General features: G+C 34.1%; 1 protein-coding gene and 1 long non-coding RNA gene across 3 annotated transcripts; one reads left to right on the top strand and one right to left on the bottom strand.

Moving 5' to 3' along the window:
- Window positions 1–947: 947 nt before the first annotated feature.
- Window positions 948–15,555, top strand: LOC111992484 (probable disease resistance protein At4g27220). Of its 2 annotated transcripts, none has more exons than XM_065767333.1 (4): window positions 948–1,221; window positions 1,311–1,367; window positions 11,764–14,731; window positions 15,088–15,555. In XM_065767333.1, the coding sequence occupies exon 3, from the start codon at window positions 11,766–11,768 to the stop codon at window positions 14,703–14,705; it is 2,940 nt and encodes a 979-aa protein (XP_065623405.1). In that variant the 5' UTR covers window positions 948–1,221; window positions 1,311–1,367; window positions 11,764–11,765; the 3' UTR covers window positions 14,706–14,731; window positions 15,088–15,555. The 2 variants fall into 2 exon arrangements, with proteins under 2 accessions (XP_065623405.1, XP_065623404.1); XM_065767332.1 differs by having other exon boundaries at window positions 949–1,221; window positions 11,764–14,749.
- Window positions 5,653–10,735, bottom strand: LOC111992502 (uncharacterized). Its single transcript, XR_002880851.2, has 3 exons — window positions 10,561–10,735; window positions 8,599–8,744; window positions 5,653–6,225 (listed from the first exon to the last, which is right to left on the bottom strand). It is a non-coding gene; the product is annotated as an uncharacterized LOC111992502 (long non-coding RNA).
- Window positions 15,556–16,152: the final 597 nt, after the last annotated feature.

The following is a 16,152-nucleotide window of genomic DNA, read 5'->3' as shown; positions in this document are numbered from 1 at the left end:
AAATAGGAAAGCAACGTTAAATTATTCTAGCATTCGAAAAGAGCATTTGTTCTCCATTAAAAGAATTTCTAAGGTGAAGGCCACGCATTAGAATAATTCTTTCATAATTCATTATTTTATAGTAAATTTAATTGCTTACATGTACGTCTCCACGGCTTACGGTTTTTTTTTTTGGTCTCAATTTAGATTTCACTATTTGTAACATTGTTCTATTATTAATATGGGCCCAAACCTTACTCCATTTGGTCTTTATACTTTTGTCAATGACTAAAGGAGCAGGTCTTATACTTTATTAAAGTTATCAGGAGGCGGATGCTATGAATTGGAACTATCTTTATAAATAAATAAAATATATATATATATATAATTTATTTATTTATTTTATCCTATCAAGAGTCTATTTGTAAACCATCACTTAAAACATCATTTGGTTAATTAATAGATGTTACTTTTGGTGAACAACTAGACAATCAAATTCAATTACACTTATTGGTGGAGGAAGTATAAATAGGAAAGCAACGTTAAATTATTCTAGCATTTGAAAAAAGCATTTGTTCAATAGGAAAGCAACGTTAAATTATTCTAGCATTCGAAAAAAGCATTTGTTCTCCATTGGAAGAATTTCTAAGGTGAAGGCCACGCATTAGAATAATTCTTTCATAATTCATTATTTTATAGTAAATTTAATTTCTTATATGTACGTCTCCACAGTTTACTGTTTATTTTATTTTTTTTCAATTTAGTTTTCATTATTTGTAACATTGCTCTATTATTAATTGGGTATAGTTTGTATCTAACGAAAGTTATCACTGAACACATTAAATTATGGACACATATTTATTCTTGGACACGTGTCCGAATCCTGTCGTGTCAGTGAAAATTTTCACTAACATCGGCCGGTTTGGTCTTCATACTTTTGTCAATGAATAGAGAAGCAGGGCTTTATACTTTGTTAGTGGCTAGGTAGAGTAGCAGGAAGTTCCAGATCTTCTTCCTGGTATTCAAAAAAAAAAATATATATATATATATATATCTCCTTCTTAATTTGTGATTTCCTTGAGCTGCACTAAAGAGGCGAGTTTTCATAATTGTAACTTTGCTGTTCTATGACTCCGGTGGGGACAAAACTTACCCTGTCTGGTCTTTACTTTGTCAGTGGCTTATAAGGGGAGCCGGAAGTTCCATATCTCTTTGTTGGTGATTTTCTTGAGCTGCAGTAAGGTAGTTTCATAATTTTCAGTGTTTAACACTGCTCTATTGTTACTGGAGGGCCAAGACTTTAATGGTGTAGTACTTTTTCTTGGAATTAGGTAAGGGGAGCCGGAATTGCATATCTCCTTGTTGGTGATTTCTTGAGCTGTTCTAAGGTTAGTCTTCTTTATCCACGTATACTATTCTCTCATTCATGGTTAGGTTTATGCGTTTGGAAATTGAAATGGAGTGCTTAAAGCTTATTACATTACTCTATACATATATGCCCTCTCACTTTGACTGGGAAAATGACTAAGCTGTATGCCATTTGGGTGTTCAATTCGGCCGGGATTAACTGTCTTCTTTGTCAAATCTGATCTGATCATGGAATTTGGGTGGAAGAAACTCCCGTGATTGTTAATCATGTCCAAAGAGATGTACTTTCTATTGGTCTTTCGACCAGTTAGTCTATGAAATTGTTATATGTATATATATATATATATATTATAATAAAAAAATTAAAAAAACCAAAACGGTCTTCTTTGTTAAATCTGATCTGATTTTTAGCTGTCCATTATTAAACTCTTTTCTTTTTTTTTTTAATGAAATAAAATAATTTAAGAAGGTAAATAGGTAATATTTAGCTGGTATAGTTTCTCAACGTTCTATTAGAAAATGAATCGAACCATTAAATGCGTTTTCTGTTATAGGTGTTACTTGTTGACTGTGATTTGATACCGTTAATACTTACTAATATCATACCAAATGCTATTTACCACACCATAACTTACTTTAGTAACTTACTTTATCAATTTTAGCACATTATTTCCAATACACTCTACATTACATCTTCTATTTTAAAATTACACCACATCAAAATAATAATAATAAATTCAAAAATATTAAAAAATTAACAAAAACAAAAACCAATTCAATCCAAGCACCACCGTCTATCACCCCCACATCCCCCTACCACTACCATCAAAACCCACCACTAGAGACACCAAAACCATGAAAAGCTAGAAGTTTGTCCTCAAAACCAAAACCATGAAAACCCACCAAGTTGTAAAGAAAAAGCCTGCTCCTTTTTCTACCACGTGTTCATCTTGCGGGCAACACTTACTTTCACGTAAGGCTGTTCACGGGTCAGGCTTGTGCCCAACCTGGACTTGACCCGAATAATTAAGATGGATGAAAATATAACCCGAAACCGACCAGAATGATTTGGTCGGATCTTTCGGTTCGAGTCTCGTTGATTTCAAGTTGTATCGGGTCGGTCTCGAGTTTTATCATCAAGGCCGATATTTGGCTGGATTTGTCGAGATCTAGCCTAGATTTTGTTGGATAACGGCGAGATCTCGTGGGATCTAGACTAGATCTCGATGAGGTCTTGTTGGATTTGGTCCAGAATGCTTAATAATCGCCAGAATGAGTGTGAAGCTTATGGGCGGGTCGGGTTTCACGGGTTTTGAAAGGGAAAACCAACAACCAACCCACTAGGGTCGGGTTAGAGAGTTTGGAACCCGCGTCTGACCACTAGAGTTGTTGGATTGGGTGGCGGTGGATCGGACGTGAGCGGGTTGGGCAGGTGGGCGGGCTACTTGAACTCCCTTACTTTCACGGAAGTGAACTTCTTCAACCAGCAACAATGACCAAGGCTTAAGTACTCTACCCAATTACAATGTAATCCCAAAAATACATGAAAAACTAAGCAGAATTACAAGTTAATTAATTTGGCATAGAATTGAGACAACAAAACATGGATATAACGTAAATTAAGTGACATTTTATATATATCATATTTACATTTTCATTAATATTTTTTATAATTTTTTTTTTTTTTTTCTCAAAGTATTTATTGGATGCGGTTTCAAAAGTTACACACACACGCACGCATATATTTATACTAGCTTGTAACTCCATGTATATGCATGAGTACATTTTAAAATATGCAATTAGATGCATTTTATAATTCCAACATAAGCTAAATATAGTTATTATTATATTTTGTTAACTCTTAAAAAGCATTGTAAGAATATTCTTCAGTAAAAAATGCAAATTGTTCATGCTTCTGTATTTTATTTTAGAAAAAAAAAAATAGAGGAAATAGCATTCCCCAGAAACTGAGTTCAAAAACTTAACTTTTAATAACTTACCACGAATAGGTATAGAGCCTTGAGACAAAGGATGAGATATATCAAACACTTGCTTAAGAGGAAACAACTTGAAACAATAAAGATGAGTGTGACTAGAAGCACCACAATAGTGACAAACATGAGTAGTTTTAGAATTACTAGATTTCCTAGGTGGGTGTTAGGATTTGGAGGTTGACAAAGACATCAACTTAGCACAATTTGGCCTAATATGACCAACAACATGATAATGATGACAAGTTGGACAAATTCATATTTTCTTGTAGCCTAGGAGAGGATTTAGACATAGATTTTTAGAAATTTCAGAGTCAACATAAATTTTTTTACCTTTGTCTATCCTTGCTATATTAGCCTTCAACTCTTCTTCATTATTCTTTTTAAATGGAGGAATATAAAAAAATAAATAAATAAATAAAATAAAATTATCTTTTGAGTTTGGCTCATCAACAAGGCTTGACACTAATTAATTTTTCTACTTCGACTTTAAATTCAATTAGTTGCTCTTCCTAGCTTTTAATTTTATCCACTTGAGATGAAATTTGATTTTTCAAAGTTTCATTTAATTTATTGGCTTCATCAAATTTTACAATCAATTCACCTTTTTCAAGTTTGATATCCCAAGTTTAGCCTCTAATTTTGTTTTCTTTTAAGAGATCTGAAAAAATAATTTATAAAGCTTATTATAAGCTTCTTGAAGGTCATCATCATCATTCATTACATTCATTAAATTAACTAATTATCCAAGTTGATTAATTAGTCCAAATTACATGCAAATTAAGGTACAATAAAATCACCAAACTAAATTAAATGTGGTGGAAAATAAGTTTGACATGGTAATTTGATCAAGATGGGAAAAATCATTGTAGGCAAAACCCTATTGGGTGAATTTTAGGTTATCACTCCCGAATAATCCACTAACAATAATAGAGGTTACAAATACAAGGAATCTTACACTATCCCAAAGTACCTACCTATAGTAAAATCTCAGCTACAATCCCCAGTTAGACTACTTATTGTAATAGACCTTTCCTTTGCACAAATATCCTATTTATGACTAACAGCACAACAACTCTTTTTATTGTTGTAGCTGATTTTTCCAATAGTTTTACACAACCCCAATAAAATCTTCAATTGTTAGTACTAGAGACTTTGCTTATTTTTTGAACTCACAGGTTCAATAAGTCGATGCTAGAGTTTCAATATGAAATGCCTTAGGTTTTCTATCACAGCCACCCTATTTTAATAGGAGCTTAATGGGCTTTTAAATAGCTCCCCAACTAGGTTAAAAAACCCATAAAAAATAGGCACCTAGATAAAATGTTGCTGGCTAAAAAAAAAAAAAAAAATTTCAGTAACTCAATAGATTGAGAGGTATCGAGATCCATTAAGTCTCGATAGATTGACAGGTATCAAAAGGTATCTAAGTCCTGTTCTGACATCTTTTCTTGATCAATTTCTTAAGCAATCTTGTGTTTTCAATAATATCACTTGTTTATTCAACTGAAATATTCTTGAACACACTAGAAACTAAGATTCAATTACTAACGTGCATTTTGCCAATACATAAATAGATGACCCTTACAAACACAAAACAAGACATTATCCATGACACACCAAATAAGCAAAAAACCAAAGATCACAAATCTTGAGCTACCGCGTAAAGAAGGAAAAGATGTGTCACATTCTCCCCGATTTTGCACATTAAGCACCAATCTATGATGATTATCCCTTATTGTCGAAGGTTTCTTGTAGAGTTGTAGTCAAATTCTTAGCTAGGTGTATGAAAAAAGCCACACTTGGTAGAACATGAGCTTCCAAATTCTCTGCCTAGGAAATGGGTTCTTATCTCCTCTCAGTGTCTTATAATAACCCTTCACTTGGAAGCCTTGAAACTTCAACGGGATCCATTCCAACTTGTCTTCCTCCCCATTAGGTAATTTCTTAGTATGTGTATATATATCCTCCATTAATTAAACCATATGTTCTAGCTCACAATCTTGCACCTCTCTAATGTATAATGGATTCCAATAAAAGCTCCCACTTGTGTTATATATATTATCCGTAACCTCAGTGTCTTTGTCCCAGACAAAAAGAAAGAGGCTAAGGCCCTGTTTTGATTTTTTTTTTCATCACTCATCACTCTTCACTCAATTTTCGTCACTCGTCACTCGTCACTCGTCACTTATCACTCATCACTTAAAATACCTCAACTTCCCCAATCCCACCCATTTGGCACTCATCACCCAGTTTTGTGTTACTTTGTTTCAAAAACCAAAAAACAAAAAAGTTCCAACATTGCGGCTAGGCTTTGTTTCAAAATAATAATAATAATAATAATAATAATAACCAAAAAAGTCCAATATTGCAGCTGAACAGTAGGTTTATTACAAAAATGCCATTGAAAACACCTAAAATGTGTTTTTAGTTTCCATAACTCATCACTCAAAAATTAGAGAATTGAGTGATGGAAACAAAAACTGGAAACAAAATCCAAAAGGACTTCTCAGCCGTGGGTCCCACCATTTTTGAGTTATGAGTTATGAGTTATGAAAACAACAAATCCAAATAGCCCCTAAGATATCTCTCCTTAAGGAGGTGGGATCTTTTACGTACGCCAGCATATAAGACTTATGTCTCACTAAGTGCATACAAGAATTTCCCCTCCTTAAAGAGTGGTCTTACCATTCCTCAAATCATGCCAAAAACGTATTCTAGCATTGTCACCAACAACTGATCAGATAAAAGTGAGAAGTTGTTCCATCTTCTTCAAATATTATTCCACAAGCCCACACATATAAGGCCCTTTTGCGGTTTGACCTCAACAAAGCCACCTCCAGAGAAAGCCCCTTTGTATTCTCCATGCCTTTTGCCACGCCTGTAGCTGCAGGCAACAAAAGTAAAGATAAGAAAAGTTGGAAATAAAGTGATAAACTACTTTTAATAAGGATGAGGTTATGCCAAAGGCCTTGTAGCTGAATTGGCACCTCTCCATGTACAAAGTGCTTGGGGGTCTAGGGGGGAAAATGTTCGAGCTGCGAGGTTAGCAGCATGTTGTAATTATTTCTAAAAAAAAATAAGGATGAGGTTATGAGTTTAAGGTCCACTAGGTGCATTTGTAACTTCTTTTTCAAAAAAAAAAAAAAAAAAGAGAAGGTGCATGTGTAACTTATGTATAATAAAAAGGGTAATAAGTTTCACCCTTTTTGATAAGGACAATTTCTTCCTGCCAACCAATCTCTTTTTCATCCTCTCAATAATAAATTGATAATGTCCAAGATGTGCCTTGCCTTGAAGCAAGTTCCCAGAGACAAACCCAAATATTTCATAGGAAAAGAGGAAACACGACAGCCATGATGATTGCTTTAAAATTCATAAAAAAAAATTCAACCCCTCTCCAATTGGCACAATTTCAGTTTCGTTCTCATCTATCCTCAAACTTTATACTGCCTTAAAACAAATAAGGATACATCTCAAATAGCAAAGTTTAGTTGGGTTTGCATCATAGAAAATGGGTGTATTATCAACAAAAATGATATGGGGGATCATCATAGATACATCCCTAATTTTGTTTTTAAAAAAGAAAAAAAAAAAAGAAAAAAAAAAAAAGAGAAAAGATAGAGAATAGTATGAATAACCTTTTTTTTTTTAATTACTAATTTTACACTAGCCTCTGACCATGCGCTTATGCTCGTTTTTTGTTTCTCTTTCACATTTTTCTTTTTTGTAAGTGTTCAACTCTATCAAAAATAAACCCAAGTTGATATAATCTAAAAAAAAAGAAGTTAGAAGGTGTAAGGAGAGGTGGTGCCTAATTTTATGGGATATAGAGAAACATGGTGAAAAAAAAAAACTGTTTTTATTATTATTTTAAATTTATCTAAAATTTAGGAGTTTTATATAGACTCCACATCTTAGAGTCTATGGCTTAAATAGAGTCCACAGCTTAAGAGTCCATAGTTAAAATGGCTTGAAAGCCCCTTAAATAATAGTAGTATAGAGTATAGACTTTTTTTTTAGAGGAAATGATAATAGACTTTATTAATTGAAAATCACACTATACAATGAGAAAAGAGAGAAGAGGGAGCATTAAACAATGATGTCATCATTCTCTTTTACAGCACTATCAAGTGCCAGAGTAACATGAATATAATAAAAGGAACACTAAAAAAATACATTAAAAAACACTTTCACAAATCAAATTAATATCCTCAAGAATCCATGCGACTTCTAGTGGGCAAATTCTTTTCAAATTCACGCTTTGAGTTTTCATATTGTGAAAGGGATTAGAGACCAACCTCGGCCGCGGGATGCATTGAATTCTTTTGTTCTTTACTGATAGCGTGCCTCTTGAAATAAGCTTCGGTAGCATTTTCTGAACTTTTTTCAGCACCTTGTTTTTTTGTAGTGACACCAAGGGAGAAGGAATAATCTGTTGGAATTTTTCCACTACTCCTAAGCATACGTTTCCGAAAGCTCGGATTTGTGTGAATACACAAGAGCTTGTTTAGACTCCCAATTAAAAGTTACGGCTCAGTTGTTTTTATTCTAACCTAAACTAAGTGCAAAATAAGAGTAAATGCGAGCGAACAAACAATAAAACTACTCTAAGCCATATTCATTAAATAACAACAATAAAATGAAAGCTAAAAGAGTGGGAAAGAAGAATAAAAACACAAGATAACACCAAGACGTGTTATCTAAGAGGAAACTGAAGAACTCGGCAAAAAACCTTTTTGCCGCCCTTCAAGCGGTAAGTCAATCCACTAGAGAATAAGTTGGAGTACATGAATAACAAAAGACTCTCCAAGCCTAGTCTACCCCATGTACTTGAGCCCTCCAAGCTCCTACTACCAACTGACTTGACGAAGCCTTGTCTTCTCTAACTCTCTGGATCACGCAATTCAGCCCGATTGCGTCTGTCAAATGATTGGCTTCTTCCAATGCTTCCTAGTAGCACCAAACCTCACTTTACACTTAGAATAAGTGTGCTAAGTGTTTGGGCTATCAACCTCTTAAGGATTTGGATATAGAGAGATAGGAGTTGAGGAAAATCACAAAGGATTGTGTAGAGGATTGTGGGTTTAACAATCTCTAACTCTCAAGGTAATAGTATCTAGGATTTTCTCTCTGAAAAGCACTCTTTACAATATGTGAGTAATGAGAGTATATATAGTATAGGTGAAGACATGGTGGAGCAGACATGCCAAAATAACAAAACAGAATGTTTCACAAGTATTTCGTGGGAAGGCCTTACCTGCGAATTACTCACGAAAACCAGCTGTCATGACTTTTCGCATTCCAGTCATGTGTTCTGCACGTGGCTCACTTTGCTGGATAGCTTCTCGCGAATCTTCTTGCGAAATCCACTTTGTCTTCAATAAGAGCTTGAGTCTTCACACTCTTTCTCACACACAATCCATACAATAAAATCCCACATAAAATACAGGGTAAACATGATTAAACATAATTACAATCAAATTTTGCATGGAATTAAAACCAACACAAAATAGTTGTAAATAAAAACTTTACAGTTTCCAAGTCCTTAAGGAAGACTTGGTACGGCCCAATTTCTCTTCATGAACAGTAGGAATAATTTCCCTATCTTCATCTTTATCCAATTCAAAAATTTTCCTGACATATATAGATGAACTCACCAACTTATCTCCTAATACTGAGTCTGTTGTTGTGAAAAAGATACTTCTTCTGATTTAACAGACATCACCCCTTTTTCTACATGAGAGAGACGAAAGCGTTTCAACATCTCCTCCAAGGACGCATCTATTAGCGAAGATTACTCAATTTGAAGAAAGATATTAATTGTTGCAAGAATGGGAGGTATAGAGAAGGGAGATTTAGCAAGGAATAAAATTCCTTACAACAATCAGGTATCATCGAATGGATAAGGGGGATGGGAAATCAAACAAAGAACAAAAATCCCCTATGACAATCTGGTATCACAGATTGGAAGAGTTTGGATCTTGCGTGAAAAACCACAAGTTGGGGCTTCCACTTTTCAAGACCTAAGGGAGTCTAGGAGAGAGAAGTTTTTATCCTAGTATAGATACTTACATCTTCTAAATAGATTAGGTTGAGGATACTTAATTTGCAGATAAAAAATTAGGAATCTAAACAAAGAAAATCCCTTAAATAGTAGTAAGATAGATTAAACAACCACGACTCCACGAACTAAAGACTCGGGCTTATTCTAACAAACCCAAAATTACATATCAATACCGACTAAAACAACTCTACCAATCCCATGCAAAAGCAGCCCCATTACTACACATCTCCTAAGTGGGAACCCAGCACATAATGCACTACATATCACTCCTAGTATCCTACATGAATTCTGATGACCCACAACCCAAATTCATCTATGTATGTATCACAAAATCACTCGTGACATATAATTTTTCTCTAAAGTTTATAATTCACGTGGTGAATACGTGCTTGAGCTACTTAAATTCAATGGGGGTAAAAAGGACCTTTGAGTTACTTTCATTTTATATTTGAAACATTAATATAAATAACAAATTATCATTACTTGCTTTATTACTCAAATAAAAAAAGATGTGACTTTTTCCGTTAAAAAAAAAAAAATTAAGGGTAAATTATATAAATCGTCTTTAACCTTTACACCTTACTTCAATTTGGTTCTTAACTTTTCAGTGATGTGTCAATTTGGTGTCTAGTATTAACTCTTGAACGGAAATTATTAACGCGTCTAATGGACTAAATAAAAAAATAAAATAAAAAATTAATTCTCTGCAATGTAAGCAGACATCTCAAATGCCACCTCATATTACAATATCCAAAGAACAAAATGGAATCATGCCTCTACCTCAACAAATCAAACCAAACCCCAAAATCACAAATTCAAATCATTGTAATGCACATAGAGAATAAGAACAAATGCTCTTTCTTTTTTCCTTTCTTTTTTGGCAAAATGGAACAAATGCTCAAAAGCTTATATTCCAATCAACAAATTAAACAAAATCCAGTCCCAACACAAACTCCAAGACCACAAATTCAAAGTAAACAATCACAGCAACACATTTCCACACACAGCACAAAAGCTCAATTTCAACCAATGCCCAATTCAACCCAATACCAAAATCTCCCATCTTTGTGCCAATTTGGTAAAATCCCGCATCACAAATATTCAAAACAAAACCACAATAAAAGAGAGAGAGAGAGAGAGAGAGAGTCTCCTCACCAAAATCGCCGGTCCTCGCCATCTACAACCTTCGTTATTGACCAAAATGTGAAGAAGTTGTTGTGTGTTGTGGTTTTAAGTGACGAGGGATGGTCTGATTATCGAATGAGAGAGTTAGGGATTTTTAAACTTTGATCCCAAATAGGACTTGCGAGAGGCAGGGCATGCTTCTATTTTGCTCTTTGTTTTGTTTTTTGTTTTTTTTTTTTAATGTAATATGATGTGGCATTCTAGGTGTCCGCCTACATGCCAAACAAATAATTTTTTATTCAACCGTTAGACATGTTAGCAAATTCTGTCCAAGAGTTAATAGTAGGGAATAAATTGACACAACAACAAAAGGTTAGGATCAAATTGACACAATTTAAAGGTTATGAATCAAATTGACACAAGGTGTAAAGATTACAAACCATTTATGTAATCTACACAAAAATAAATTATAAGCCCATGTATAGATAATCTTCATTGATGAAAAGAGTCTCATCTGTAAAGTCTTTTTCTAAGATTGTGAAATATTGTTGCTTTGAATTTGTATTTTAATCTTGTGAGTTCGCCCACTAACATTTCATGTTAAATATTAATATTGGTACATCATGTTGAATATGTTAGTATGGATGCAAAAGTGGAAGTATATAATAAGATTGGTACACCATGTTATTTAACATTTCATGTTAAATATTAACATTAGTACATCATATTGAATATGTTAGTATGGATGCGGATACGGAAGCGGAAGCATAAAGTATATGATACAATAACACACAAGGGTTACGTGGTTTAGCTTAACGGCCTACATCCATGGAGGAAACCCTAAAGGATTATATCAATAATATATTAGAGTGTAGTATAAATTTTGTGTTATAATGAACCATAACATGTGTATATATAGTAGAATAAACTCTAGACTAATAGACTTTTAGTACAAGAAGGAGAATTGACTCGCACACAAAATAGAATTAGACTTGGGCCTATGCTAATGAGCTAATATATCTCAATCACCGTTGCTTTGAATTTGTATTTTAATCTTGTGAGTTCGTCCACTAACATTTCAGTGGAATCTAGTTGGCATCTTTGGACCAACCATGCCCTTGTTTGTGTTGTTAACTACAATTTAATCCTCATATCGTTGAACTGAAAAGTTAGTCTTCATTTTGCATTTTGAATTTCTGTCAACGTCTTAAATTTTATTTTGTTGTACCACAGGTATGTCGGGAACAGAGATAGTAGGTTCTGCAGTTGCAGCTGAGGTGTACAAAGATGGGAGACGGATTGTCAATAACATAAATCAGACTGTTAATTATGCGCGTGACCTGAAAAAACACTATAAAAGGTTAACAGATATTGCAGAGAAGCTATCTGCTAGAAAGGAAGATATAGTGGCTGAAGCAAACAAATATAAGACGAAACAGTTCACTAGAGAATGCCAAGTTTGGATGTCCACAGTCACGAAGAGTGAAGAAGATGTGCAAAAACTGAAAACCAAGTACGAGAAAGTACGAGGTAAAAAGCGGTTATGGAGGGTTTTTAACCATCGTTTCCGTGCAAAACTTAGCAAAAGCATGGCAGAGAAGTGCAATGAGCTACATAACCTCTGGTCAGAGGCAAAATTTGAGAGGGGAATGATGGTTGAGAAACCGCCAGAACGTGTGAGAATTATGCATGCACCCAAAATAGAAGACAAGCCATCACTCCACTGCGTTGTTGAAGATATATTGAGCCTCCTAAGAGATGGGAATGTTAAAAAAATTGGACTTTGGGGAATGGTAGGAATCGGGAAAACAACAATAATGCAGAACTTAAATGACAATGAAGATATTGCTAAAATGTTTGATATTGTCATATGGGTTCATGTATCACAGGATTGGAGTGTAGAAAAGCTGCAACATGTAATTGTAGATCGGCTAAAATTGAATATAGAAGGCATCACTAGTGTTGATGAAATTGCTTGGAGAATATCTATGGAGTTGGAATGCAAGAGGTATCTACTTCTTTTGGATGAAGTTTGGCACATTCTGGATCTAAAAAAGATAGGTATCTATGGCAACCAAAAGGATAGCAAGGTGGTATTGGCGACTAGATATCGTCAGATTTGTCATGAAATGGATGCATTGATTAATGTGAAACGAATGTCTAAAGATGATGCATGGAAAATGTTTAAGGAGAAAGTCGGTCAAAATATAAATATTTCAGGTGTTGAACCAATAGCCATGCAAGTGGTTCGGGAGTGTGCTGGTTTGCCGCTCTTAATAGATAGGGTAGCAAGCACCTTCAGAATAAAGGATAACGTCCACCTATGGCGTGATGGATTAATTCGTTTGCGAAGATGGCGCAGTATCAAAGTCCAAGGCATGGATGAATTTATTGAGTGTCTAAAGTTTTGTTACGAAGATTTAGATGCTGACAATAAAAAATTTTGCTTTTTGTACACTGCATTATATCCTGAAGACTATGACATATATATAGATTATTTGTTGGAATGTTGGAAAGCTGAAGGTTTTATTCATGATGCTGATGATTTTAAAGTTGCACGTGGTAAAGGGCATACCATATTGGATGAACTTATCAAAGTATCTTTGCTAGAGAGGAGCAAGAAGATGAATCATGTAAGTATGAACAAAGTGTTGCGAAATATGGCTCTTAAAATTTCTTCCCAAAGCGAAGATTTTAAGATTTTGGTGAAAACCCAAGAGGAGCTACAAGAGCCCCCCAATGAGGAAGAATGGCAGCAGGTAAATCGAATCTCCTTGATGGATAGCAAATTGTGCATTTTACCAGAATTGCCAGATTGTAACAATCTTAAAACATTGCTGCTACAAAAAAATAATGACCTGAAAGTGATTCCCCATGGATTCTTTAGATACATGCAAAATCTACTAGTTCTAGACTTACACGGCACTGGAATTGCGTCATTACCGTCATCTGTGTCTTGCTTGACGTGTTTAAGAGCATTGTATCTGAATTCTTGCATCAATTTAATGGGGCTTAAGTACTTAGAAGAACTAAAGCATCTTGAGGTGCTTGATATTCGACGAACTGGGATTAATCATTTACCAATTGAAATTGGATATTTGATTCAGTTGAAGTGTTTGCGTATGTCCTTGTCAAATTTTGGCTTGGGAAAATCAGGGGATGTTGAATTTCATCAAAATGTCTTTTCAAATCTTTCTTTATTGGAAGAACTAAGAATTGATGTGGATCCAAACAATCGAAGGTGGGAGGGAGTTGTAAAGTCTATTACAGAGGAGGTGGCTACCTTGAAATGTTTGACTTCTCTTTCAATTTTCTTTCCCGATGTGGACTGCCTTAGGAGTTTTATCTCGACAAGCCCATTGTGGAAGGAAATGCACTTCACATTCCACTTTTCTGTTGGTTATCATGACTCATCAAGTTATCATATTCTAGATTGTTTTGAATACCAATTCAGGAAGTGTTTCAAGCTTGCAAATGGTGAAGGTGTAAATCCTGCAATTTCAGAGGTTCTTGCAAATTCTGAAACATTTGAATTGATTGGTCATAAAGGAGCTTCAAGATTATCGGATTTTGGTATTGGAAATATCAATAAAATGCGAGGTTGTTTAATTGAAGGCTGCGATGATATTGAAACAATTGTTGATGGTGATAGCGAAAGAAGAAGTGCATTAGAAAACTTGGAAAAGATGTACATAAATAATGTCCCAAAATTAGAGAGCATATGGGAAGGTCCAGTACATAGTGGAAGCCTAGCTAACCTAACAAGTTTAATCTTAAAGAAATGTCCGAAGTTGAAAAAAATATTCTCCAATGGTATGATTAAAGAACTCTGTAGACTTCAACACTTAATAATTGAAGGAAGTCTTGAAATCAAAGAGATAATTACAAAATTTGAGAATAATGAGTTTGAACCCAAGGTGCTTCCCAAACTGAAAACGCTAGAGCTCTATGATCTTCCAAAAGTGGAAAGCATTTGTACTGATGACTCATTGGAGTGGCCAGCTTTAGAGAATATTAAGATATCCATGTGCCAATCGTTGACAAGATTGCCTTTCAACTGTGAGAATGCAGTCAAATTGAGATGTATTGAATGCCAACAATTATGGTGGAGTGCGTTGGTATGGAATGAAGATACAATTGAACAAAGATTACGGTCTATATGCATTTTCAACTAGTCTTTTCGGCTTCAGATTTCTTCACGGTTACTCTTTTGTGTAAGGTAATGGTAGAAATGTTTGTTCCATCAACTTTTTAGGTTTGTGAGATTTAAAATTTTCGTGTTCTTCCTTTTCAAGATATCATATGAATATGAGTCTATCAATTATCTTGACATGTGTGACTGTTTAGTATATGTGATACATGAATGTTAGAAAGAAACCTTTGTTATGGGTGGTCATGATTGTCTCAAATTTGTAATGAAAACTTTCGAACTTTTAAATTATACTATTAAAGGGGTAGCCAAAACTACCTTAGGTATTTTATCAATGATGATATTGTGGTGGTCGTGTATGTTGGATTTGGAAGCATGGTTTGACTAACAACTTTAACTTTATGCAGATGTCCAAAGTTGATTGAATAGCTTGAATTGAATAATGTCCTGAAATCTGAGAGAATACTATGGGTTGGAACCTGGTGTGCTTTCTAGTCTAAAGATGCTTGTGCTTTCTGATCTTCTAAGAGCAAAAAGCGCTTGGATCAATGACTCATTGAAGTTGCCTACTTTAGAGAGAATTACGATATCCGTGTGCTAGTTATTGATAAGATTGTGCTTCAACAATGAGAATCCAATCAATTTGAGATGTGCTGAAGGCCATCAGTCATGGTGGAGTGCGTTGGTTGGTAAGAGATGCCATTGAACAAAGACTATGGTCTATATGCATGTTCAACTAACCATTTTTCTTCGCAGCATTTCTTCTATGTAAGCTAGTGGTATAAATGTTTTCTCCATCAACTTTTGGTTTGCGAGATTTAAAATTTTTATTATTTCCTTTTCGAGATAACATATGATTGTGAGTTTGTTTTTTATCTTAATATGTGTGATTATTTAGTATTTATGATACATGAATGTTGGATTCAAACCTTCCTTATTGGAGTTAATGATTGTCTCAAATCTTTTGTGAATTTTTTTAACATTTTAAATAATTTTAAATCATTTTAAATTTACATCATTTGTAAATTATGCCATTTTAGATGGTAATCTGCCTTTACTTAAGTTTTGGGTAGCCGTTAGCCAAAAAAAAGAAAAAAATTGGGCAGCCAAACCTACTCTTTTCTCATATTTCTAAGCTGTTTAGAAAAGATCGAAATTTTGATAGCTCATGATTGCCTGATTTTGCCACAACTTCATCTTGCCTAAAATGTTATGAGTATTAATTTAAACTAGTAGCAGAGACCTGTGCAATGTGTAGAAAAATATGATATGATTATTTTTTATTGGATAATTATTGAATTAATATATTAAATTGTATATTTTTAAAAATTCAATATGTGTTATTTGAATTTATGTTTTAAATTAGAAGTTTTTTGTAGTGTAACAAAATATATTTTGTAGTTAGGTATTTTATATAGTGAGATATGTATGAAAACACAATGCAATAAATTTTTTTTTTTTTTTTTTTAAAT

This window comes from Quercus suber, unplaced genomic scaffold (genome assembly GCF_002906115.3).
Source record: "Quercus suber isolate HL8 unplaced genomic scaffold, Cork oak 2.0 scaffold_793, whole genome shotgun sequence".
In the NCBI taxonomy this organism is placed as follows: domain Eukaryota; kingdom Viridiplantae; phylum Streptophyta; class Magnoliopsida; order Fagales; family Fagaceae; genus Quercus; species Quercus suber.
This window is presented reverse-complemented; position numbering and strand designations above follow the sequence as displayed.

Bases quoted from the DNA above. Each gene is read 5' to 3' on its own strand.
- LOC111992484 (XM_065767333.1), top strand. From the start codon at position 11,766: ATGTCGGGAACAGAGATAGTAGGTTCTGCAGTTGCAGCTGAGGTGTAC.